Here is a 25,218-nt window from a genome sequence, read left to right as displayed (position 1 = left end):
TACTTTCTCACCAGTCACCCCTAAATGAATATATTTAGGGGTGACATAATTAATGTCACCCCTAAATATATTGACTATATATATTGAAATATATATATTATTTCAATATATGTATTGAAAGATATTGAATATCTGACTATCCAAAGCCACCCTTAGGGTTTCCATGATCATTTACTCCTGAGAGATACCTGGATAGGCTACATGTCCTGCACTGATGTTTCAGCCAATAGTTGCCCTTTCTGTGTGCCTGGTACACGGGTTTTGTGGCCATTCATGCTCTCTCAGGTGGCGGGGGCAGCCTCCTGCCCAGCTGTGGCACTGTTGGTGTGGCTGGTGGCACAGCATGGCCTCTGTGCCCCACGAGCAGTGACCACCAAGCCACTCTCTGTCCTCGAAGGTGCCTCGGGTGCAAAGCCCTGACAAACCCCTGCCGTTTGTCTGCAGCTTCAGCCCCTTTTTGGCAAGCAGCCACGGGGCAAGTGAAAACTTGCCGCAGCTGGAACTGCCCCCTGACCCACGGGTGCCCCTGGCACGACTGCGGGGCACAGCTGGAGCACTGCAGTCCCTGCCACCCCTTCAGGGATCACCAGCTGGGCTGCCCAGGGCCAGCAGGACACTCAGCCACTCCTCCCACAGCGAGTTGTGTAACTGCTCTGGGAGAGGGGTGGCTGCCTGCCCTCCCTGCCCTGCCAAGCTCCGCGCCTCGCCTATAAATCCCGAGCGAGGGGGACCCTCCCTTCCCACAGCAGAGGTGACGCAGAGCACAGCTGCCTGGGGCTGGAGGTAAGTGTTCCCAGAAGGCTGAGAAACCTTTCCTTCCCTCCCTCTGCCACACCTGGGCTCTCCTGCGTTTGGCTGCTTGCAGGGTTAGCGTGGAAAGTGTGGCAGGAGCAGGCGCAGGGTGGCAGAATTGGTATTTCTTGGGTGTTATTTGTAGCTTGTCCACAAGAAGGTAGGGAATCAAATAGCAAATGTAAGTAGGTGTTTGTGATATAAGTTAGGTCCCACCATGCAAAAAGAAAAGCCTCCCCCCCAAAACAGTTAACAGTGAGCAGCTCATGCTAGTGGTTTCTTGCTTTACAAAGGAAAAAGTCCAGGTTTTATTCCAACCTAGGAAAGCAGAGTATTCTTTAGGTGTTGCTTTGTGGCTGAAAGTTGAAATAGTTCTGGACAATTTGGTGGGTTTTAGAAAATACTGTGTCCAACCCCATTTTTTTACTGAAGACTTTTTTTTTTTTTTTTCTTTTTCCTGATGATTACACCATCCTCTGTGTCTGGTGGGAGCTGAAAGCATTTCTCAAGCCAGAGGAACTGGTACCACCCATAGTGACATCCTGCCATGCTGAATTAATAACTCACTTGAGCAGGGTGCTCCCTCCAGCCCTGGGCTTAAACCACAGATTGCAGCAGCACCCCCAGGGCACCTGTGTGGGGGTCCTGGCTCTGGAACTGTCCAGCCCAAGCCACGGGGCCTGGCCATCATCCCTTGTTTTATTGCCTGGCACTAGCAGGGATTAGGATCCATCGTCCTCACTGGGGGCTTTGTAGGGCTGGATGTCAACCCAGGGGCTGTTGCCTTTCGAGCCCTGGGGTGGAGCTGCTTTCAGCCCTGCAAGAGACACAAAATCACCCTCAACCCAAGGTGTGCCACACCTGCAGCCCCCCTGTCAGCCTCAATGGCCATGTCAAAGCCAGCATCATCTTCTCTGTGGATGGGGGACAGGACCTTGTGTCAGAGAGGCACAGATTGAAGAGTTCCAGTGCATTTTTTTATTTTTTTCTTCTGAGAGAGGCAGGGGCAGATATCCAAAGATAAAATACAGTGCATTTTCAGTTCCAGTGCATATTTTTTCTTCTGAGAGAGGCAGGGGCAGATATCCAAAGATAAAATACAAATATTTGCAAGTCTGATAAGGCAGGATAATGTAAACCCAGCTTGTAAATAAAAACTGGCAGTGAATTGTGGCTCAACTACATTCTTTCAAAGCCAGTTTCCAGGGCAGCTGCAGGGGTTTGAAAGCAGCCCAGGGAACCCACTGGAAAAGTGGAGAGATTTTTAAAATAAAAGGGAAAAAAAGAAGAAAATTATTAATTAAGACCTTTAATCTAACTTGTAAATGATGAGCCCAGAATGCTGGTAAATGGAATGACCTTTGGGGGTAGCACATAGGGAGATTCCCTATGGAGGGCATGCCAGGAGCTGCCCCCAGAGATGATGTGTGATGATCACGTGTGGGGTTTCTTCCAGCCCCTCTGACAGCCTGGGAGCCCGGCAGAGCCCGCAGGGATGAGAGTGGCCGTGGTGGGCGCGGGGGTCAGCGGGCTGGCAGCCACCAAGTGCTGCCTGGCCGAGGGGCTGGAGCCCACCTGCTTCGAGCAGAGCCAGGACATCGGGGGGCTCTGGCGCTACACGGTGAGCCTGGGGCCTGTGCTCCTCCCTGCCACTGCAGAGATGGACACACCACACACTTGTGCAGAGACAGCAATGGCCTCTTCTTTATTACAAGTTGTTCTTGAGTTTTATACCCTTAACAAAGTGGGATCTTAAGTCATTAGTTACATCAAAACAGCTCATTATATTCATTGGACAAAGCGATAGCTCGCTGTATTTTATTGGTTCAAAGCAATTAACGCAAATAATTAATTGGTAAGAGTTTACAACAAATTATTAAGGCACATAGGCTGCTCACTAAGGCACGGATCCTCTCACTGTAAATATCCCTTTTGTGTCTATTTTATTGGTTTCCATGCTAACAGCCTTGCTTTCTTCCTTCCTATGGATAAACTCATATTTTATCAATTTCTTCTTCTGTTAGCTCAGTCGTTTGGCCTGCAGACCAGCTGCTAAGCCAGTCCACACCTCCCCTCGGCAGCTGCAGCTTTGCAGGGTTATGGGATGGTTGGAGTGGGTGTGGAGGGCTGTGAGGGCTTGCTGGGCGCTGAGCTGCACCCCCTGAGGCCAGGGCAGCGGGGGGACAGTCCCCAGCCCGGGCACAGGGCTGATGCAGCCCGGGGTGCTGTGTCAGGAGCACATCGAGGCCGGCCGGCCGAGCCTTTATCCGTCAGTCATCAGCAACACCTCCAAGGAGATGTCTGCCTTCTCCGACTTCCCCTTCCCTGAGCACTTCCCGGTGTTCCTGCCCAATGCCCTGCTCCTGGACTACCTCCGGCGCTACACCGAGCACTTCAGCCTGCGGGAGCACATCAGATTTGGGGTGAGTGATGGGTGCCCTGCACTGCCCTGCTCCCCACCCGTGCTGGGTGCCCGTGCTGACTTTGCTTCACTCCCACGTTTCAGACCACCGTTGTCAGCATCCGTAAGCACCCCGACTTTGCCACCACGGGCCGGTGGAATGTGGTCACAGAGGCGGAGGGGAAGCAGACATCGCACGTCTTCGATGCTGTTATGGTTTGCAGCGGCAGTTTCTCAGAGCCATCCCTCCCCCTGCAGTGTTTTCCTGGTATGGTATAGGGCTGCCTGTGGTTACCTGCTTCAGGGGCTGGGTAGGGAAGATTTAGGGCTTATTTGGGGAAAATCCTCCCTTTCTTTTCTTGCTTCTGCTTTCCAAACCTGCTGGCATCAACAGCAATACCTTCTCGTGCTTCAGCGGCTTTGTCTCTGAGACCCCATTTTGGAGAGGAAGCATCAATTAATTCTGTGTGCATGGGATGGAGGGCTGGATCTCCCCGAGACCCTGGTGGCCAGAGATTGCACTCCCTTGCTCTTGCCATGTAGATTGTTTTTTTTACACCAGTTCTCCCAGCCAAATCCACAAATGCTCGAGTAGTTCAAAGCTCTGCTCCTTTTTCCCCCGAGGCATGGAGAGGTTTCGAGGGCAGTACTTCCACAGCCGGCAGTACAAGCATCCTGACGTGTTCCAGGGCAAGCGTGTCCTCGTGGTGGGCATGGGCAACTCAGGAGCGGACATCGCAGTGGAGGCCAGTCGTGTCGCTGCAAAGGTGCCACCACCCTGCCACCCCAGGGCTGTGGGGAGAGGGACACTGGGGACAGTAGCTCAGCGTGCTGTCATCGCAGGGACGTGGTGTACAAACAGTCTTTCTGAGCCTGAACTTTTCGGTCCAGCTGGTTTTCTTCTTGTCTCCTGTTTCACCTCCATCACCAGCAGCCAGGAGAAATTAAAGATGCTGCTGCTGCTTTTCCATTGCACAGCTGTCTACGCCATGCCCCTCTGAGTTTCTTTATAAAGGAAAAGCAGCAAACTCACCACCTGAACCATTGGTTCTTCTCTTCCAGGTGACCATTAGCACCACTCGAGGAGCCTGGCTGCTCAGCCGTGTGTTTGAGCACGGCTACCCGTGGGATATGATTTTAAACACTCGCCTTATGAGCCTGATCAAAACCAACCTCCCCGGACCCCTTTCATGGTGGTTGATTAATTATAAGGTGAACCGGTGGTTCAGCCATGAAAACTATGGCCTTCAGCCAGAGAACAGGTACTTCTTGGTGGTGCCCATCCCATGCAGACGGGCTTGTGGTGTGGGCAGGGGAAGATATTCAGCAACCAGCATCAACCAATGCCCAGACTGAGGTGATCTCCAGTGGGGAGGAGAAAATAGCTGTAGCTCCCTTAAGTGGTGAAAGGTTGGGCATGCTGGAAAAGCCCAGGAAGGCTAAGAGGAGTTTTCCTTGTGAGGGTCTCTGGGTAATGAGGAGAAGGAAGGCTTAAAGCACAGATCAGCTCTGGAAAGAGATGATTTAAAGAGTAACTGAGTGAAGGGAATAAGGCGGCAGGAGATGTCCGTGAATCACTCACGCTGTGGGACAGGATGACATTGGTGACACGTGTCATTGTTTGGAGGTGGGGGGCAGGGCTGTTTGCTCAGAGAAAATGACACCAGGAGGTGTGAGTTGGTGGGCCTGGCGGGAGAAGGAGCAGGGGACCAGCAAAGGCTTGTTTGTGGTGCCCCACTCTCAGAGCCCCTGGCTCTCCACAGCTGGCTGGTGCGGGAGCCCCTGCTGAACGACGACCTCCCAAGCTACATCCTGACAGGCAGGATCACCATCAGGCCGGGCGTGAAGGAGTTCAAGGACAACTCAGTTCTTTTCCACAACTGCCCTGAGGAGGAGCCCGTCGATATTGTTGTCTTCTGCACGGGCTACACCATCTCCTTCCCCTTCCTAGAAGAATCCGTCGTCAGGGTGGAAAACAAGCACGCGTCCCTCTACAAATACGTGTTCCCAACCCACCTGCAGCAGCCCACCCTGGCTGTCCTTGGGCTGATTAAGCCCCTTGGAGGCATCATGCCCGTGTCAGAGATGCAGGCACGCTGGGTGAGCCGTGTCTTCAAAGGTAGGGGAGCAAATGTGAGCCCTCCTGTGCCCCAAAATGCAGCTCAGACAAAACTGGACACGTTTTATCCCTCCAGCCAGGGAGATCCCAGAGCTAAGGAGTTCAGAGCGCATTTCCAAGGCTCAGACTTCCCAAGTTATTTCATTTCAGCTAAGCTACAGCAACATGAGTGAGGAAAGAAACCTACTGGTGTTTTGTTTGGGGTTTTTAATAAAAATACTAAGAATAACCTCGTGGAGGGCTGGGTCAGGACTACTCCATGATGATGAGAAGCTCCGGGGTTCCTCTTTGGGATGATCCTCTCTGTGGCTTGCACAGCCCATCTGACCCCAGATCACCTGCCTGTGCCCTGACAGCACACATCTGTAAGAGCAGGAGGAGGTGTGGGTCAATTTGGAGTACTGGAGGGCTGGTTTCGGGCAGGACTGCCACTGCCAAATAAACTGCCAGCAGTGAGACTTTCCTGCCCTCCCAGGGAAGGGATTCCCACATTTTGCATCACCGAATGAGTTCACAGCTCCCCCAGGAGTTAAACCTGGCAGGGCGCTCTCCTCTCTCTTCCAGGCTTGTGTCAGTTGCCTCCCCAGTCTGTCATGGAGAAGGAAGTAAATGAGAAGAAGAAAAACCAAATCCAATGGTAAGTCATTCCCCAGAGCCCCAAAGGTTTTTTGATGGACTGAAAAACGTCTGGAGTTTTTGGGGCAGCGACACATGGGCTCTCACTCTGTGCCTGTTCCCTGCATGACAGAGGAGAGGGGAGGATTCCTGGATCCGGCTTCCCCTTTACTCACTTGCAAAGAGCCAATGTAACCTTTGATTTAACATTGATATTTTGCCTGTTGGTGGCAGGAAGAAATTAATTCAGGGTACTCAAGGCTAAAGCTTGCTTGGGAGTTGGGGAAGAACACCAGGATCCCCAGGGACTGAGAGATAAAATGGCAGAGAAATTAATGGTAATAAACGCAAAGTAATTCAGCTGTGGGGGAGGAAAAGCCAACCCACAAGCAATGAGGTGTACACACAGATTGGCTCATCTCACAGCATGGAGACCTGACTCACTGTGAACAGGTGTCTGAGCACACTGGTGTGTGGTTCACAGGCAGGCAAAAGGCTAGAAAGGATTAGGGAATGAATGGGCCGGTCCCAGGAATCTGGGTGATCCATAAATCCGTGGTTCACTTAAATAGCTATAGGAGAAAAGGTACAGAAGAGTGAAGTACAGAATGGCACAGAACAATTGCTGTACAATACAGGGCTAAGTGGACGTGGGCTTTGTCAGACCTCTGGAGGTGGGATACGAAGCTGTGAATTCTGCAGAGAAGGTGAACTGGAAGCAGTTCTCCAAATCACTGTGTGTTCTTGCAATATTTGGTGGAAATGAACGTGAGGGACACTAAAGGGTGCCACCTTTCTCGTGCTGCACATGACTTTTCTGCAAAAAGCAGAGAGATCTGCGTTTGAGGGGTTTTTTGTTTATTTCTTTTGAAAAAGACCCAAAACTGCTTCGCCAAAATCTGTTAACATATATTCACCAAGGGGAAGGCAGGGAACAGGTGCAACTTGTGAGTGAGGAAGAGAAAGACTGAAGGAGCCAGCATCACTTTACAGGTGCTGTGTCATGGGCAGGATTTGTGTCACAGGTTCCCACTGCACCTACATCCAGTCCCTTCCTAAAAAGAACCCAGTTGCATTCCAGATGCAGTAACACCAAGGATGCAGAGGACCTCCACCCCAGTTCCTCTAAGCCCTGCTGATACCAACCTCCCTCCTGCCTCTTTCTCTTCTCTGGTTCATTCAGGTTTGGTCTGACCTTTGACGAAGTCCTGAAAACCGAGTGGCTGGTGTACCTGGACACGCTGGCCTCCTTCATCGGTGCCAAGCCCAGCGTGCTGGGGCTGCTCTGCACAGACCCTCGGCTGGCTCTCACCATCTTCTTCGGGCCCTGCTCCCCCTACCAGTACCGCCTGGGGGGTCCTGGGCGCTGGGAGGGGGCACGGCAGGCCATCCTCACCCAGTGGGACCGCGTCCTAAAGCCCACAAGAACACGAGTCCCTGCTGGCTCCTCCAGCTCTTTCCCTTGTCTCCTGACTGTGGTGGGATTCCTTCTGCTCCTGGCTGCTGTGATTTTTGGTTTCCAGTAGCTTTTATTGGGTTTTATTGTTTTTGTCCTGAGGGATTTTATCTCAGGTCAGACAGCTCCTCAGTGTGCCAAGGGACTGGGGAAAAGGATTTCAGTAGATGGCAACAAACTTCAATCTGCAACCTGCAGCATAAACGTCCCTCAGCTCCAGCCCAACCCCAAGCCCAGCTTTGCAGTCCTCATTAGCCACCTATTGTAAAAGCAGGTGAACCCGGTGGGAAGAAATGCTGATGTCTGACTCCAGTTCAGAAGGCTGAATGATTTCTTTATTATAACTATGCTATAATACATTAATATACTATTTAAAGGAGATACTAAAACTACAAACTTACTTGTTCTAACTACTATATCTAACTGCCTGCAACTCGTGACCCTCCTCTCAAGAGTGCAGCCACAGGTGGATTGGATTGGCCATCAGGCTCAAACAATCCTCACTAGACTCTAATTAAGCAATCACCCCAGGTAAACAATTCTCTAAACACATTCCACGTGAGAAAAACAAGGAGCAGAAATAGAAATTGTTTTCTCTTTCTTCTCTCTGTGTTCCTCTATGAAAAAATCCTGAGAGAGAGAAGAATGTGCCTGCCACAGCCAGGGATGGTAGCCTTGCCCAAGTGTCTGTTGCCCCTCTGCTCTCCTGCCTGCTGCCAGGAGCACAGCAGGGGTTGGTGGCATAATTGTGCCTGGATCACACAAGACAGGATGCAGAGAGGACAAGCCCAGCAAAAGTGGTGGTGTGTCACAGGAGCAAGAGTGCCCAGGAATTACCTGGGCTGTGTACACAGGTCAGGCTGTCCCCTTCTCCAAACCTAAACACTGTGACCCCAAAACCCCAGCTGGGGTTGAACTGGTGCATCTTTGTCACACGGGAGCCTGTGGGGCTGAGCACTCCTGGCTTTGCTTCCCTGTGTGCCCCACCACTGGACAATCCTGAGGCTTTGTTTTGTGTGCAGAGAGACTTTAAATGAATAAAAGCTCAGTGGCTGTGGCAGCAGTGTGCTGCAGATGCCTCCCTGTCCTTTCTCTGTGTGCATGGGAAGAGCCGGGGGGGACAGCCTGTGTCTGAGTCGGGGCTGTGCCTCCAATTGCTGTGGGCAGCTCACAAGGCTGGGGCTCTCAGGGCTTTCCCTGAACCCCTAAAATGAGGCTGCACAGTGCCCTGTGTCCCACATCCACACTGTCTGCTGGCCGAGGGAGCGTGTTCTGCTGATCTCCTGGGGATGCCAGGGGAACACGAGCCCAGCACAGGCACCACAAAAGGGGATAGATCAGGACAACCCCACACTGCTGCCTGGGCTGGAGCCATGACAAGTAACAGTGTGGGAATCCCTGCAAGCGTGTTCCCTTTGGGATTATCTCTGAATATTCACCTGGCACTGCCACAGGGAGGTTGAGAACTTTCTTCCAGTGCATTTAAGCCCACAGGGCGGGGGAATGCAGGTGTAAAGGTCAGTGGTGCGAGAGCTGTGGCGAGCTGCCTGGACTTCAGCCTTCCCTTCAATCCACGGCCAGAGAAACTCCAGGGAAATCCGGCCGAGGGCAGAGCAGCGAAGGTGCAGTGCTGTCCCCCAAGGTTTGCTCCTCGCTTCTTTTGGGGGCATTTGGCAGGGTTTAAAAGTGGGCAGACGGCTCTCTAGGGTCTTGGCATTCGCTGCTGGCTTTGCCTTGCTGCTGGGTGGGGGGAGAGGGGTGTTGCAGGGACCCTCTGGAGTAAAACCATCTGCAGGCAGCGTTGGAAAAGTGGGGTGATTTGAGCACCCTGAGCTTGCCAGCCCTTTCCTGAAGCCAAAGAAGGCTCCAGAAACGAGGCAGATGACTGTGGGCATGTCCTGCCCTGTTCCTGCAGATCAAGGAGTGGCTCAGGCCAGGCTTGTGGATGCCAAAGGGGTTGTTTTGCACCTCCCTCATTTTTCCCTAGCTTTCTTCAGTTTCCTCCAGTTTCTATTTATGTTAACTTACTTTTTGACACAAAACCGATAGAAAAAGTTATAACTTACTCTTTCTGCAAACCCTGCGGTAGCAGTATTTCTTATCTAATCAAAGTTCACGTGGGTTCATTTTTTCCTAGTTTCTTTGCTTTCCAGTCAAGCTTGGTGCAGCTCAGTTTACACACCCCAGCTTTGAGTTCCTCCCATTTATACCCAGCGTTTCCTGGGTTTCTTACCTTTTGTATATCCTGTAATCCCAGCCTTGCTTTCACAGAGCTGTCTAACTTCTGAATGGCTGTGCCGTGCTCCTGCTCAGTCAGGCATTGCTTTGCTTTTTTCCCTCTTTTTAAACCCTTTTTGTTTTCAAGGGATTGCTCTTTAATGGGAAGTTAAAAAGGAAAGCGTGAAAACGAGCCAGCTTAGCTGGAGTCGCTTCTCCCGAAGGTTTCAGGAAGATCGCTTTGTGCAGGCAGAAGAAGATAGCTGCACTTTCTTTGCATGCCCTGGTTTGGGCTGGAAAAGAGAATAAATTGAAGCGGCAGAACAGCGAGGTTTGAAAGTGCCTCTTTTTTCGTCCCATGGAGGAGGGAGATTCCTGGACCTCCAGAGTGGGTTTAGCACAGCAGGAAGGGTCATGAGCAGGACATGTGCACAGCACTTGCGCCAGCAGCTGGCCATGGCTTTCTCCCAGGACAGTTTTCCTTCATGGACACCTGCAGCCAGAGCAGACCAGGGGTGTTTTGCTGGGGATGGGAAGAAGGGACTGGCGTTTCTGCTGCTGCCAGGGCTGTTGTGTTTCCAGCTGCTCTCACAGCAGCCTGTCACCTGCTGCAGGCCAGCATGGTCCGGCGCGTGGCCGTGATCGGGGCCGGGGCTGCGGGCTTGGCCTCTGTCAAGTGCTGCCTGGATGAGGGGCTGGAGCCCACCTGCTTCGAGAGCAGTGAGGACATCGGCGGCGTCTGGCGCTACACGGTCAGTGCCCTCTGGGTTTGCCCCCGGGTGTGTCCCCTTCCTTGGATGCTCTCCGACGGCAGCAATGAGGAAAGGGTGGCCACGCCCTCAGGGACTGTCCCTGTCCCACTCATGGGGCTCCTCCTGACTGGAGGATGGAGAAGGAAATGGAGGGTGTGGGAAATGGATGGAGTTTTGCACCTTAGATAAAGGAGCTTTGCAAAATAGGTTTATCTCCATTGATTGCTATAGTGACAATTTCAGTGATTGTGCCTTGCGTACCTCACTGTACACGGCAAACTATAAACAAAAGCCATCAAAGAAGTTTTTTTCCGTTCAAGAGAGAGGGGGAAATGTGGGAAATGGGTTTGTAGAGAATTCTCAAAACCTGGCAGAAGGCTCACACAGCGTGCATCTGCATGCAAACCTTGAGATAAGAAATGCTGACTTAGAAATGCCATGGAATAGGACAGACATTGTCGAGAGAGAAATGGAGCTAGAAACAAGTTTCAAAGGATGGCCTTGCAAATAAGACTAAATACTTTGGAGAAACAGAACTATTTCTCCAAAGAAAGATGCATTGTAGTAGGATTTATGAGGGGTAATTTTAGATTATTGGCTTTCAGGCATCTACAGCATGGTGTGGCAAAAACTGATAGGCCAAGAAATGGTTATAGGGTATTGTAATTAAGAAATAATTGGCTTCTGATTGTAATAGCGAGAATTATAACATCTGTATTGTCTCATCCTTCACGTGAGACTGAAAATGGAATAAAAGTTTTTAAAACACCTCTCAGTTGCCCCACCTCTGGGTCAGAAAAGGGCTTAATCCAACAGAGGGAGCAGTAACGATTGTCTCCAGGTGCTAGTCCTGGCTTATTCCTTGTACCAAAATGTGAGGAAGAAAAATGCTCATATACTTGATGGGCAGAAAGTCTTCCCCTGCACACCTGGAAACATCCCCACTGGCTTTACACAGGACTCCACAGACAGCAGGAGGGTCACTGTGTACCGCTCAGTCATCACCAACACCTCCAAGGAGATGTCCTGCTTCAGCGACTTCCCCTTCCCCGAGGATTTTCCCAATTACCTGCCCCACAGCCTGGTCCTGGAATACCTCAGGATGTACGCCCAGCACTTTGACCTCCTGCAGCACGTACACTTCCAGGTGAGCAGGGACCCCAAAGCCACGGGGAGAAGAGTCATGGGTAGCTGCAGACTGGAGGTGGGATGGGACAAGGCCGGGTGCCAGCCCACAAAGACCACGTGCCTTTTGCGTCCTGAACGCAGCCTTTAAGCCCCATGTTTCAAATAAGGCTGGTTTAACACAGGCTTGCCCCCAAGGGCCATCAGCAGGGGAAAGGTGCAGGATGGGGTTTAACAGCTTCAGAAGTGACACGCAGCTCCCCAGGGACCCAGCCTGCTCCCGGCAGCCCCAGCCTTTCACAGGCACGTCTGAAACACGGCGTGGTCCCTGACTGTCGCTGTTGAGGCAGGGATGGGAATGAAATTACTCCATCGTCAGAAGGCAAAGAATGAGTGTTTATTCCAAAGTACATCGCTCTTTTATAGAGAACATAGTGAAGACTAATTCCATTGGTCTTAAAGTAAAAACGTTTCACCTGATTGGTACATTGGACTTAGGTCAGTGTGGCAGAACATATCTATAAACAATATGAACGGAAAACAAGATAACAGATGGTTTACATTCCTCCCGGACTTTTTCCCAGGCTTAGCCTGGCAGAAATCTTTCTCTTTTCTCTCTGACTGAACTGAGAATATCCATACCTGACTGCTGTTCTGTTGGGCTTCTGTGCAAGACAACAGTTCTCAGCGTGAGGAAGCGCCCAGATTTCAGCACCTCAGGCCAGTGGGAGGTGGTCACCGAGACCCACGGCGTCCGTGAGTCCCACGTCTTCGACGCTGTCATGGTTTGCACCGGCCACTACCAGGAGCCCTACTTGCCATTGGCTTCTTTCCCAGGTGAGCCCTGTCCCAGCAGTGGGCTTGCCCTGCAGGGTTTCCCCCAGCACCCATGGGATTTTGCTCGCGAGCCTGCCTGCTCCGTGAATCCCCCACGCTGGAGCAGGCAGGACCCTGAACCCGTGGAAATGTTGGGGGGCATTGCAGGGAATGGGAAAAGCACCTTGTAAAGGTGCAGCCAGGCTTTTCCCTTGGGATTTGCAAAGCAAGACTGAGCTGAGGAGGTACAGGGGACTTCCATGGGCTTCTCAGCCGCCAGGGGAGGTGGGAGCGGGGCTGCAGAGGATCTGGGCACAAGGCTGGGGTGAGTAAATGGATCTGGCAGCAGGAGATGCTCCCTGCTCTCTGCCTAGGCATTGAAAGTCGCTTCAAAGGCCAGCGCCTGCACAGCCGGGAGTACAGAGATGTGCAGGACTTCCGAGGAAAGCGCGTCCTGGTGGTTGGCATCGGCAACACTGGCGGTGACCTCTCCGTGGAGCTGAGCCATGTGGCTGCCAAGGTACAGCTCCATGGTGGTCCAGACAGGACCTCTGAGAGCCAGTGGCTCTGATGCCTTGTGAAGGCTGACCTAGAACAGAGACTACACAGAGCTAAAGAATAAAGCAGGGATTTATTAGGAGGCTTCAATGGATCCACCTTGGGCAGCACAACCCAAAATGGTCACAAAATGCACGACCGGTCACAGGGTCTCTCACTTTTGTATGTTTTGGTCCATTTGCATATTGGGGTTCATTGTCCAATTCCAGCTTTAGCCCATGCAGTCCCACCCTTCTTGTTTTTCTCTCTTCAGCCCACGTTGTTTGTGCTCTTGGGCCTGAGATTTGGATCATTTGTCCTTGGTCCCCAGCTGGAGAAGGAATTGTTTTGTCTCCCTGCTCTGTGCAGAGAGCTCACCATCCCATAATGTGAAGCCCAAACCCACACACTAAAGCAGCACAGAATCTGAAAAATAGAAAAGCTAAAACCTGAGGCATGAGCTCAAGGTACCACAGGGAGCTTTGCCCCCAGGTTCCTCAACAAATTCCACTTCTCACTGAGGGCAGTTGAAGAAGCTTTGCAACTCCTGGAGAGTTTGGGCTGCCTGAGGACTGGCAACTGAGCAGCTGTGGGAACTTCATCAAAGCCACCCAAGCTGTTTGGTTCATCTGGATGTCATCTCCTTCCCTTGGGTTAACTCTGTTTTGGCTCAAGTGCAGGAGATGGGATTTGCCACTCAGGGCAAAACCAACAAGATGCCTGGGCAGGAGGCTGAGACCTGCCTTTCCCCCCAGGTGTTCCTCAGCAGCAGGAGCCACACGTGGGTCATCAGCCGGGTCTCAGACCACGGCTTCCCCTTGGACATGGTCAGCACCACCCGCTTCAACTCCCTCCTGGAGTGGCTTCTCCCATCAGCCCTCACAAGGAGGATCAAGTTTCGGAAGTTCAATTCATGGTTCAACCACACAAACTATGGCTTGGCTTCCAGCAAGAGGTGTTTTTCCTGATTGTTTTGTTGGGTGCTCAGGGGGTCTTTATAATATGAAATGCTTAATTTTCAGTTTTGGGGGATAATTGTGGAATAGCAAACCCTTGGAGGGGAATTCTGATCATAAAAAAGTCATTTTAAGTCCCTCCCAGATGCTAACACTGCTGCCCTCTTTTCCCTGATGCAAGCTCCAAATTTAAGGTGATTGTCAATGAAGAGCTGCCATTCTGCCTCCTCTCTGGGACTGTGGTGTTGAAGCCAAACGTGAAGGAGTTCACTGAAAGCTCTGCTGTTTTTGAAGACGGGACAACCGAAGAAAACATTGACGTGGTGCTCTTTGCCACAGGCTACAACTTTTCCTTCCCCTTCCTCGAGGAGCCTGTTCGCAGTGCCATCAACGACAACCGTTCCCTCTACAACTGCATCTTCCCTCCCCAGCTGGAAAAGCCCACGCTGGCCATCATTGGCTTGATCCAGCTGACGGGCTCCATTATGGTGGGATCAGAAATGCAGGCTCGCTGGGTGACGGGGATCTTTGCAGGTAGGACATGGGGGAGATCTTCTGGGTGGGAGTCTTGGGGCAGCCTGACCTGCTGCCCACAGAGCTTAGGGCACATTTCAGCTCCGTGGGCAGCCTCTGCCCACCAGCTGCATCCCACACCTCGGGAAAGGTGCTGGGACCTTGGGAAGGGGCTGACCATTTTCTCTTAAGGTGCTGCTGGAGCTCGCTGGTTTCTCTGTTCTCAGGCTGGAACAAGCTGCCTCCCCCCCGCAGGATGATGGCTGAGGTTTTGAAGAGGAAGCCACCAGTCAAAAGGTGTGTGATGCTCCTGCACTCGGGATGAGACGGGTTCTGTGTGCCAGGATAAGCTCAGGGAAGGGGGGGACTCGATGGCAGACATGGGAGGCAACTTCATTTATTACCTCACCACCCGCAGCGAGCTGGGAAAATGCTTCCTGTATGGAACAAGACACCATAAGCTTCTCTGGAGAGGTTTATGACAAGACCAGGGCCTGCAGCTCCCCTTCCCTCTCTTCCCATCTCCTTTGCTCCCTCCCTTTCTCTCCCGTTCTCTGGAGATCCCCCTCTGCCAGGCCTCCGAGCCATGTCCTTGTTCCCAGCACATCGAGGTGAAGCTTTGGTTTCCTCCAGACTGAGGGTGCCATCTCGTGGCTTCTCCCTCCCAAATCCGGGCGGTGGGGAGGGCTGGGATCCATCCAGAGCCCCCCGTGGAGCTGGGCAGTGTGGGAGGTGACAGTTTGTGTCACTTTTTGGCGGGTCAAGACAGCCTGCCTCGATGGCACTGGGGTTTTACAGGAGGTGGAGATGTGTCCACGAGGATGTGGGATGGATGATGATGATGGAGCAAGGAGAGGACCCCGGGGCTGGGTCTGCCAGCAGGGCAGGGCTGGCTCGTGGGACACTGGGGAAAAGCTGGGACAAAACAGAGCCACAGGGATAATGACCAGGAGCCCCAATGACTGCACCACGGTGCTGTTACACAGAAATATGGAAATTTCTGTTGCACAGAAATATGGAAGCCTGAGGTGCAAGGGAAAAAAAAACTTGAGACTGTCTCAAATTTTCCTGAAGCAGATCAGCATGTCCTTCCATCTGTGAGGGAGATAAGGTTTCAAGCAGAGAAATCCTGGAGGTCCCTCCCAGCATGGGAAGCTTTCTGCATTTCCCAGCTTTTCCCTGTCCTCTTGGCATCCTTATCTCTGAAAGTCTACATCTCTACACCAGCCAAATCCACATCCCTGAACCTCGGGGAAGGACGGAGCAGCACTGTGGCATTACATTGCTTCTACTGCTAAGTTAGAGCTGATTTTGAAGCCACAACTATGCTGCAGAGACAAAACAAGCTCCTGCTTATCCCCTGCCCCCGGGAACTGCTGGCACCAACCCCACAGAGGCTCTTTCTGGGTCTTTGGCTTTGTTTGGGGCTAAGAGAGCTCTGGCCCAGGGACTGGGGCTCACCTGATGCCTGAGCCCGAGGCCTTTGCTTTCCACGGAGCTGGGAACTGAGACAGGACGGTGCCATCTGACTTCTGTTTCTCGTGTCCCATCGAAGGAATCCATCTGAGAGGGAGAACCTGAAGATGAGTTTTATCAGCTACGTGGACAAAATCGCTGCGTGTGCTGGCGTCAAGCCCAGCGTGTCGAGGCTGCTGCTGACAGACCCCCAGCTGGCCCTGGCCATCTTTTTTGGGCCCTGCTCCCCCTACCAGTACCGGCTGGTGGGACGGGGCAGGTGGAGCGGGGCCAGAGCTGCCATCCTGACCCAGCGGCAGCGCTCGCTGAAGCCCCTGAGAACGCGCCTGCTGGCTGACAGCTCCAGCAGCTCCTCGGGCTGGTGCTGGATGTGCCTCCTGGCTCTGCCAGCAGCTCTCGCAGCAGCTTGGCTCTTCTCTAAATTCCCCCAGCCAGGCTGGAGCCCGCGGGCAGGTCTCCAGCTGTAGAAGGAAGTGGAGAGACGCAATGTGGGGACGGCGCAAAGCTGTGCCAGGTGCTGCCAGAGGGCTGGAGCTGGCACCTGCAGGAGCCTGGGACCCTGGGGCTGCGTGTGTCCAGCCACCTCCTGCTGATGTTTCACCAAAGGTCACACAGAGTGTTCACCCTGAACCACTCTGGGGTGAACTGCTGAGCATGAGGCCAGCCTTCCTCCCCCCTACTCCCTGAAACCACCTTGAGATTTCGTGAAACATGAACCGTCGAGAGCCACTTCTGGGACGTGAAGGAGGGAGCCAGAAATAAACCTCACAGATCTGGTCTTTGCTGATGGTTTTATTAATGGTTTATTATCAGGGTGTGTGAGGTGGATCCCGAGCTGTGGCAGACGGGAGTGTCTTGCCCTTGTGTATGTAATCTATCCATTGTATAGATGGAAATATCAACAAATAAGGTATATGAGGAATGTTATCTATGATCATGCATTGATATCTAACAATAAATTATACATACAGCGACAAATCCAAGCAAGCAGGAATCCCTGACATTGCCTGAGCAGCCTCAGGATTATAGGGAACCCTGAACTCCTGGGATAGGGGCGGGATGGGGACAGGGATGGGAACGGGATAGAACCGGGATGGGGCCAGGATAGGGCCGAGATGGGAACTGGGATGGGGCCAGGATGAGAATAGGGATGGCAAGAGGGATGGGGACGGGATGGGACAGGGAAGGAGCCAGGATGGGGCTGGGATAGGACCAGGATGGGGCTGGGATAGGACCAGGATGGGGCCGAAATGGGAACCAGGATAGGAACCGAGATAGAACCAGGATAGGACTGGGATAGGAACAAGGATGGGGCCAGGATAGGAACCGGGATAGAACCGGGATAGGACCGGGATAGGACCGGGATAGGAACAGGGATAGAACAGGGATAGAACAGGGATAGAACCGGGATAGGAACAGGGATAGAACCGAGATAGAACCGGGATGGGGCCGGGATAGGAACAGGGATAGATCCGGGATAGAACCGGGATAGGACCAGGATAGGAACCGGGATAGGACCGGGATAGAACCAAGACAGAACCGGGATAAGACCGGGATAGGAACCAGGATGGGGCCAGGATGGGAACCGGGATAGAAGTGGGGTAGAACCGGGATAGGACTGGGGTAGAAGCAGGATAGGAACTGGGATAGGACCGGGATAGGAACAGGTATAGGACCGGGATAGAACAGGGATAGAACCAGGATAGGAACAGGGATAGAACAGGGATAGAACCGGGATAGAACCGGGATGGGGCCGGGATAGGAACAGGGATGGGAACAGGGATAGGACCGGGATAGGACCGGGATAGGACCGGGATTTGGCCGGGATGGGGCCGGGTCCGCGCGGCCCCGCCCTCCGCCCCGCGCCGCCAGGGGGCGCACCTGTCCCCGGGAGCCCGCGCGACTGCGGCACGGCGCTGTCACGTGACCGGCGGCGCGGGGGCGGGGCCGGCGGCTCGCGCAGTGCGCGGTGACGTCAGACGTCGTTGGCGCCCGGCTTGGCCGCCCGCCATCTTGGCCCCTGTGTGCGAGCGGCCGAGGCGGCGGCGCCGGGAGAGGCAGCGGCCCCGCCGGCACCGGGACCCGCGGGCAGCCGAGCGCCGCCCTGCGCGCCCGGTAAGCGGCGGGGCTCCTCCGCTTCACCGCGGCGGAGCGCGGGCTCGCGTCGCGGCACGGCGCCGGCAGGAGCGGGCGGGCGGCCTGCGCCGCATGGCCCCGGGCGGGGGCGGCTTCCGCCCGAGCGGGCCCGCGGCCGGCGGGTGAGGGGCGCCCTGGGCCGGCACCGCCGCCGGGCGGAGCGGGGCGGGCAGCGGCGCCGGGCGGCCGGGCCGGGGTTCGCTGGGCCGCCCCGCATTGGCGCTCGGAGCCGGCCGCGCCCCGCCGGGCAGGGCCCGGGCCGCGCCCGGGGCCGGCGGGAGAGGCGGCTGTGCCGGGACCGCTCCTGCGGGGGTGCTGCTTCCTTCTCCCGCTCTCTTTTTCGCCCCTCGCTTTCTCCCTTTTTTGAACGGCGCTCGGTCTGCTCCTTCCTCTCTTCCCCTCTTCTTCTCCTCTCCCTCCCTTTCTCTCTGCTCCGGAGGTTCCTCGAGGAGCGCGCCGAGCCCTGCGTGCGTTCGCGCTCACTTCGCGGCTCCGATTCCTCCCGCAGGAACGCGGGCGGAGAGGAGAGCAGCCTTGTCTTGGGGCTGCTGGAGGCGAGGCGCCTCGGTTTTCCAACTCTGAAATTCGCATCCGGGGTTCTTTGACTCCTCGCCGACGGTAAAAGGCAGTTCTCGGGTGGTTTGGTGCGGGACTGAGTGAAGGAAGGCATTGTTTGTGCTCCCGGGGCCAGGGTTTGTAGGGCTGGGGTGGGCAGAGCCAGGGCTGTTCTCACGGGTAGCGCTTCAAGGATGTGAGAGCGTGGTGAGATGACACGGCTGAAATTCAGGCAGTTGTTCTGCAGTGGGCATAATCCAGGGGTGCAGGGATTGAAAATTTTGAGGCTGAAAGATAATTTGCAGTTCAGGCCCTCTTCGTGAGGAAGGGGACATGCACGAGAGCACGGTGCTGGGTCCTGGATGGAACAGCGTGGGTTTTCTTCCTTTTTGTGTTTCACCTGGGTCTTCTGTAGATATATTCTTTGGTGGAACGTCTTGAAGTCAGTATTTTCAAGGAAGGACCGTTTCTCCTTGTTGCCCTGATGGTCGGGGTTAAATAGGCATATTACTGGGAATGAGCAATATTTCCAACAGAAGGAATGGGGCTGTGATTTTTAATAGTTCTGTTTCTTGTGCAATGAGGCATCTGGCCTACTTGGTGTCTCATCTTAGAGAGCTCTGCTCAGGCAAGAAACTGCTTTTGAAGGGGCAGGAAACAGGACATGATCTCATTTGTCCATGTATGAGAAACAAAAGGATTGTCTTTAGATACTGACTGCCAGGAGCTCTGTGTGGCTACCAGAGTTGTTTTGGTTTTTTTTTTTTTTTTTATTCTATAGTCTAGAGAATTTTGCTTCTGCATTAATTTTGTGGTGTTTTGATGCAACTCTGCAACCGTTTTCTTGAGAATGAAGAACCTCAAAGTCTTGGGAGCTGTTTGAACTGGAGGAATGTTCAGTGCAGAAGTGGTTTGGTGATGTGGGCTTGAGAGGTCACTCTTTAAACTGAAGTGAGAGCTTGGTTCTCTCTTAGGCCACTGCTTGGAGACCAGGATTGAGGCTCTGTCTGCCACCTCAAGCTCTGCCTTGCTGTGTGGATGTGCTTGTATGAGCTTCTTGGCTTTTGTAGATAATAGCCCATGAAATATGTATAACTCAATATACAGTTGCTTCTGTGAGTCTTGGTAATATAAATATTCTGTGTCTTGGCAGTTTAGTAGCAATTTATAATATCTTTGCTCTCATTTAGACTTTCCATAATGGGAGCCCTGGTTTTTTGTAGAGCAGAACAGTTACATCAGTCTCCAGTTTTAACTTGGGCTCCTGGTCCAATGCTACAGATTTATGGGATGCACCTTCCATAGGTCCTGTGTCCCATGGGAAATTGAAACAGGCCCCAGTGAGCAAGGGAGAGATGATGCAATTCCAAAGGGAGCTCCCTGTGGGTTTGGGGCTGTCTGAATGAATGCTGAGTGGCAATTAGGAGAAAGAATAGAAGTCAGAGCAGGATTCTGTTCTGTGGGGCCAATTTCAGCCAGGTGTCCTGCAGGACTGGGAATACAATTCCTTTGTTCCAGACTGATTTGCAGGCTAAGGAGCAGCAGGGATGTGAGAGTGGAGAGAGGGTAGGATAAATACCATATAAGGGATGGTGTGGATTAAATGAGGAGATAAAAATCTTACAGAAGAGTTCAAGCCTTGCACAGTGTGCTCTTGCAGAGGAGTAAACCCTTGTGTAGTGGACTGGGGGTGTGAGAGAAGGAAAAACATTTCTCTTCAGAGGCTCCTGCAGTAGTGCAGGGTTTGAGGGAGAAAAACTCCACCACATGAAAATGCAGCACCTTCCCACTAGCTGAGGATGGATGCTGGGCTTGTAATGACAGCACTGCTGGTGGTGTTTTACTGGTAGAACCAGTTTATCTTCTGTAGGAAATTTTTCCTTTGCTCAGCCTCACGCTCTCATTGGTTTTTGGGTTTGGGTTTTACAAAACCCAGTAGAAGCTTACGGGTGAAAGTAGTGTAAAAATAAAAGCTGAAATTCGTGTGAGGATATGGGAGAAAACAATACTGAGTATTGGTGAAATGGAGTACACAGGAGTCTTAAAAAAATGCGTCGAGCAGAGGAAGATGAAGTCCTAATAAAAATCAGATGAAGACAGCTTTTATGTCTATGAAGAACAGGCTAACAGAAATAGACTGTTTTTATTACAAATACCTCAGCCATTACATAACATTCTAAGTCAATGCTAACGAGCTCGTCTGTTACAGATTGCAAACACATACTAAAGGGGGAAACTGTTTAACATTGACATTGTTCATGGTTTAAATTATCTGCCACTGTCTTGATTAACGGGGAAATTAGAGTGCAGAATCAGCCTTACATGTCTTCAGTCTGAAGGATGATGCTGATAAATTTTAACTGATGTTTATTTGAAAATAACGTGGGCTTCATTTTCAGGGTTTTCCAGCATCAGAGACAGGAATGGCTGCACTTCATGTTCAGCTACAACAAATGCACAAGTACTGCCTGAAGAACTGGGGCATCACCCAGTCCTGGGTAACTGAGAGGAGTCTCTTAAATACCAATTTAATCCATGTACAGCTGATTCCTAAGTGAAATGGCAGCATTACTGGGATTTTACCTAGTTGGGCTGTAAATTGTAGTTTGGCAATGATCAGGCTGCCCATTTTTTGCTGCACTGCCTGCTTAAGTTAGCAAACCAAACTTTCTGTGCTTGGAAAAGCAGCACTTTTCCGGCTGTCCTCATGAAATCGAATAAACCACTACACCTTGGTTTAAAATTCATATTTTGTAAGCATGTGACTGTTGCTAGATTTTGTTTGTAAATTTTAACTTACAATTTCAATCTACAGTTATAATTTTAAGGAATGTTTGCAGCAGTAATGATTTAAGACGTACTTAAAGTGATTTGAACCTTCGGCTAAGGTGGAAGTGCAGCAACATTTGCTTTTTGTTTGAGAACCCAATAGTTTCCTCTCAGTTAAAGACCTGATACTGCTTTAGGACTTCTGTTTCAAACTCAACAGATATTCCACTGAAGGGCTTCAATCTTAATATCAATGAATTGATGCTCTCATTTTGAAAAAAAATAAATACTGATCTACGGGGCTTGTTTTTTAGTCACGTTTAGGACAGTCTGTGCTTTGTATAGGACACAGCAGAAGTCCTCTAATGAAAAGGAGCAAGAACATTTTTCCTTGACAATGCATATAAGAAAGATGTATTTTAGCAAGAAAAGCTTACCTTTGGCTTATGGCATTTCTAACTGATTGCTTTGCTGGAGTCACTTTGGTTAAGAGATGTTTTTCATGCCACAGATGAAGCCACCAGGATGGACAGAGCTTTGGATAACAAAAAGTTCCTTGATAAGTATTTTGATAATGTGTTGAGCCTGAATTATTTACTGCATCTTGAAAGCAAAGTGTCAAGGGATGTGTGGGTTGGTTTTTTTTCTGAGCAGAATAACTAGAGAACCAAGAGCAAGTGAAGATGTTAAAGCTCGTCTGCAGCCATTTGGCAGATGCAAGTTAACTTCCATGGAAAATGGATTCTGGAGTGCTGAGAGACAGATGCATAAAGCTGCCTGTGCTGATAAGGCTTTTTAAATTTAGCTTCTCATCTTTTTTTTCCTTTTTTTGTGGTTAAACCCAGTCTACAGCAGAGGTCTGAAGTCGACCCTTACTGTAATTAACTGGTGTTGTCCAGAGCTGTTGTCCGTGTGGTGTTGGCAGCTGCATCTCTTCCATGCTGAGCATTCCTCAGTGAACAAGGAGATGTGTCTGTTCCAAGAAATGAGTGAGTCACAGGGAAAAGCATGTAACCAGAGATCCAGAGGATAATGGGCAGCAGGTAGAAGAGGCTGTGAGCTCTCTCCAAGCTGGACCAGACCGAGGAACAAAATTCTACCACCTTTATCGGCATTGCAGTGAGATTTTTTTTTACTGAAACTGACAGTGTGTTACAAGCTGGAGCATTTGCCAATCCTGGCTCTCACTATCACGGTGGGACTATCTTAAAAACCTTCAAAATACCCTATAGCATCTCTTTAATACAGAGAAGAAATTATGTTTATTTTTGATCTGCATGAGTCAGGTTAGGAATATGATAGGAGTAACGGGCAGCAAAGAATTTGGGCAAGGTGGGAAGTTTTGAACATGGTGACAAGTAGCTTAAGTCGTTACATAACTGATTAGAGTAACTGTTTTGAACTTTTTTATATAATGGTGAGGTTGTACAAGACTTCAAAACTTTTTTCTGTAGGTTCCCACTGTTGAGTGCTTCCATCTTCAGGTTGGACCCTTCAACAACAAAAATAACTTGAAAAGATGAACAGAAAAGAATTGGCAGGGAAAAGCTGGCAAAGAGGGGATTAATTTTGGCATGTGTGTTGTAAAGAAGAGGGGAAATCCTTAAGGATGTAGCCCTAGAGTGGTTCTTGTCAAAATATTCTGTAGGAGCTCATAAACAGAGGAGCTTACCTGAACATTATTTCAAAGCAACAAATTTCCAAAATAAAACCCCTTAGATGTATTTATTTCTTATTTAAGGATTAACTTATGAATAGGGTATTTGGAAAAACAAATTATGTATAAAAATTCTTACTTATTTTCAGTTGAGGTCAGGGATACCTCAAAGATGCAGAAAAGCATGATGAGAAATCTGCTGCTTAACGTTGTTTTCCTGGGGAAGAACACTTAAAAAAGGTGTCACTTCTTTGTGAAAAAACATTGGTTATTTCACTGGGGCTTGGAAGTTGGGGTAAAGGAGCAGGAAATGGAAGTTTTTTAAGAGATTCCTTGAGTTATTCCCAGCAAATGAGTGGTTTAACTTTCTTTCCCTAATCTGTCCTCCTCTTCCAGTGTCCAAGCCTACATGGGGTGGGTGGGAAGGGTTGAAAATGTGCCACCAGCTCAGTGAGGGTTTGTAATAAAGAGGCTTCTGCAGTAAGTATTAAAGTGAAAGGGAAAAATGAAACAGTGGAAAGATGAGCATTGTCTGTAAATGGCTGCAGCTTCTGCTCATCTGTTGGGAATTTGGTCTTTTTTCATGTACTTACTGATTTTCTTTCATCAGCTTCCTAAAAGGAAGTGTTCTGCACCAGCTTATCACTGGGACCGACTTAGGAGTTGACTCCTGCTCAGTTCCTGGTAACTTCCCCCAGGCAGCACCTGCAGAGGAGCAGACAGCTCACCACAGAGGAGAGTTGTGAGGCTGCTGCTGTAGCCCCCACTGTGCATTTGTCTTTGTCCCCATTTCTCAGCCTGACTCCAGCTGCTACTCAGGATGCCACCAAGGAAGGCACTCCCCACGTCACTGTCTCTGTGTGGGGAGAAGGGGTTTGCTGATATTTTTGCCTTTCCAGGCTGCTGGTGTGGTTCAGCTGAGCAAGAAACAAAGTGGTGCTTGTGACAGTCTGCTGAGTGTGTTTGTAATTTTTTATGGAATTGTTTGTGATCCTAACCATTAACAGATGCCTTTACAGAGAGCTGCTGTGGTCTGGATAAACTGATCTAAATTAGCTGTTAAGAAGTTGGTGAATAGTTGTAATTTTTTCAGTTAAAAATCCTGCTGACAGGTAAGACAGGTCATGGTAGTCTTCTGTATTCAGAGAAAATGCTGCCTCCCAGGCTGCTGTTTGAATCCTGCACTTTGATAGCAGGTACACAGCTTGTTTCTGCAAGAATTTGCCTTAATTTATTCCCTTATCTTGTGCTCACATAGGCAATGATTCGGATTTGTGAGCTTTGAAGTTTTCTCATTCTTCCAAATAATGGAAATTTCTTTAATAAATGGTTTTGCAAATCTTAAAAATAAGTCTCATTTGGCATCTGCAAGTTGAAAAGCTAATTGGGCGAAAGGACTTGCATTGTTCTGTTTCCAGAAATAATGAGAACACTTATCATTATGATGCTCTCTGTAATTCTATAGAAACTCTTTGGGGTTTTTTTTCTGGCCCTGGCTTTCTTCCAGAACCTCAGCACTCCTGCCTCAATTAAAAATTTACTATTTATGAAAGTTTCTTAACCAGCTGCATGAAACTGGAAAATCAAAAATCTGTCTTGCAAAAAATTTGCTTAATGCTTGGTGTCAAAGAAATCAGAAAAGACTTGTAAAAACGTCAGCTAAGAAGAAATAAAATAGCCTGCTCTAAAAGTGACCTGCAGAGAAACCTGAGATGTTAGGTTTTCAGAGAAAAATAGATTTTTAGTTGCAACATGTTTGGTAATCTTCTGAAACATCTGAATTGTAATTTGTGTCTGAGGATTGTCAGCACAGGGCGAGAGTAGCTGTGTTGGGTTGGTGCATTGCCTTTGTCCAGTGCTGGTTCTGACCTAGGTGGGACACTCACTGTCAGTCTCTTTACTGGAATGTCTTTAAGAATCCTTTCTGGCAGAGAAACTCAGCTAATTTGAAAAGAGCTGACATTAGAAGAAATGCTCAGGTATTGGTCGTTAACTCCTCATTTGCACTTGAGCTCTGGTTGTGGTATTGAGTTTCTCTCCACTGGTCTGGTTCCTGTAGAAGGAATGAGAAAATGAACTGGACACTTGGGGTACCAGTGAAGGCTGTGCTGTGTTTACCTGGTCACCATATTCCACTGGTGCTCTCATCCTGCAGTTAGGAGTCTTTTTGGCCTCTGGCAGCTTTTTATTCATGTGTCAGTGAGCAATAAGGTTTGTTTTGCATTGCTGTCTTGCTGTGCCTCATCCCAAACTGGGAATTGCTCTGAAAAGAACTGGACAAGTCTGATGGTCGTTGCTCTTGGAATCTGCAAGCAGGCATGTGGAG

At 50.6% G+C, this 25,218-nt stretch overlaps 3 protein-coding genes across 17 annotated transcripts in view; all 3 read left to right on the top strand.

Annotated features, from left to right (window-relative positions):
* The first annotated feature begins 735 nt into the window (after positions 1 to 735).
* Positions 736 to 8,458, top strand: FMO1 (flavin containing dimethylaniline monoxygenase 1). Its single transcript, XM_053984752.1, has 9 exons — positions 736 to 783; positions 2,249 to 2,413; positions 3,027 to 3,215; positions 3,299 to 3,461; positions 3,818 to 3,960; positions 4,256 to 4,455; positions 4,957 to 5,312; positions 5,877 to 5,949; positions 7,111 to 8,458. Exons 2-9 carry the CDS (start codon positions 2,288 to 2,290, stop codon positions 7,451 to 7,453), a joined length of 1,593 nt encoding a protein of 530 aa, XP_053840727.1. The 5' UTR covers positions 736 to 783; positions 2,249 to 2,287; the 3' UTR covers positions 7,454 to 8,458.
* A 1,383-nt stretch (positions 8,459 to 9,841) lies between these two features.
* LOC128811273 (dimethylaniline monooxygenase [N-oxide-forming] 2-like) lies at positions 9,842 to 16,552 on the top strand. Its single transcript, XM_053984751.1, has 8 exons — positions 9,842 to 10,352; positions 11,311 to 11,499; positions 12,152 to 12,314; positions 12,668 to 12,813; positions 13,586 to 13,785; positions 13,968 to 14,320; positions 14,527 to 14,596; positions 15,855 to 16,552. The coding sequence occupies exons 1-8, from the start codon at positions 10,026 to 10,028 to the stop codon at positions 16,240 to 16,242; spliced, it is 1,836 nt and encodes a 611-aa protein (XP_053840726.1). The 5' UTR covers positions 9,842 to 10,025; the 3' UTR covers positions 16,243 to 16,552.
* Positions 16,553 to 17,812: 1,260 nt separating this feature from the next.
* PRRC2C (proline rich coiled-coil 2C) overlaps positions 17,813 to 25,218 on the top strand; it is a 69,873-nt gene continuing 62,467 nt past the window's right edge. For 14 of the 15 annotated variants that reach the window (XM_053984740.1, XM_053984741.1, XM_053984748.1 and 11 more), the window contains exon 1: positions 18,194 to 18,529. The gene's annotated coding sequence lies outside the window, so the exon portion shown is untranslated. Of the gene's footprint in view, positions 17,891 to 18,193; positions 18,530 to 25,218 lie in introns of those variants that run through there. The other variant, XM_053984736.1, reaches the window with a different exon arrangement.

This window comes from Vidua macroura, chromosome 9 (assembly GCF_024509145.1).
Source record: "Vidua macroura isolate BioBank_ID:100142 chromosome 9, ASM2450914v1, whole genome shotgun sequence".
NCBI lineage: Eukaryota > Metazoa > Chordata > Aves > Passeriformes > Viduidae > Vidua > Vidua macroura.
This window is presented reverse-complemented; position numbering and strand designations above follow the sequence as displayed.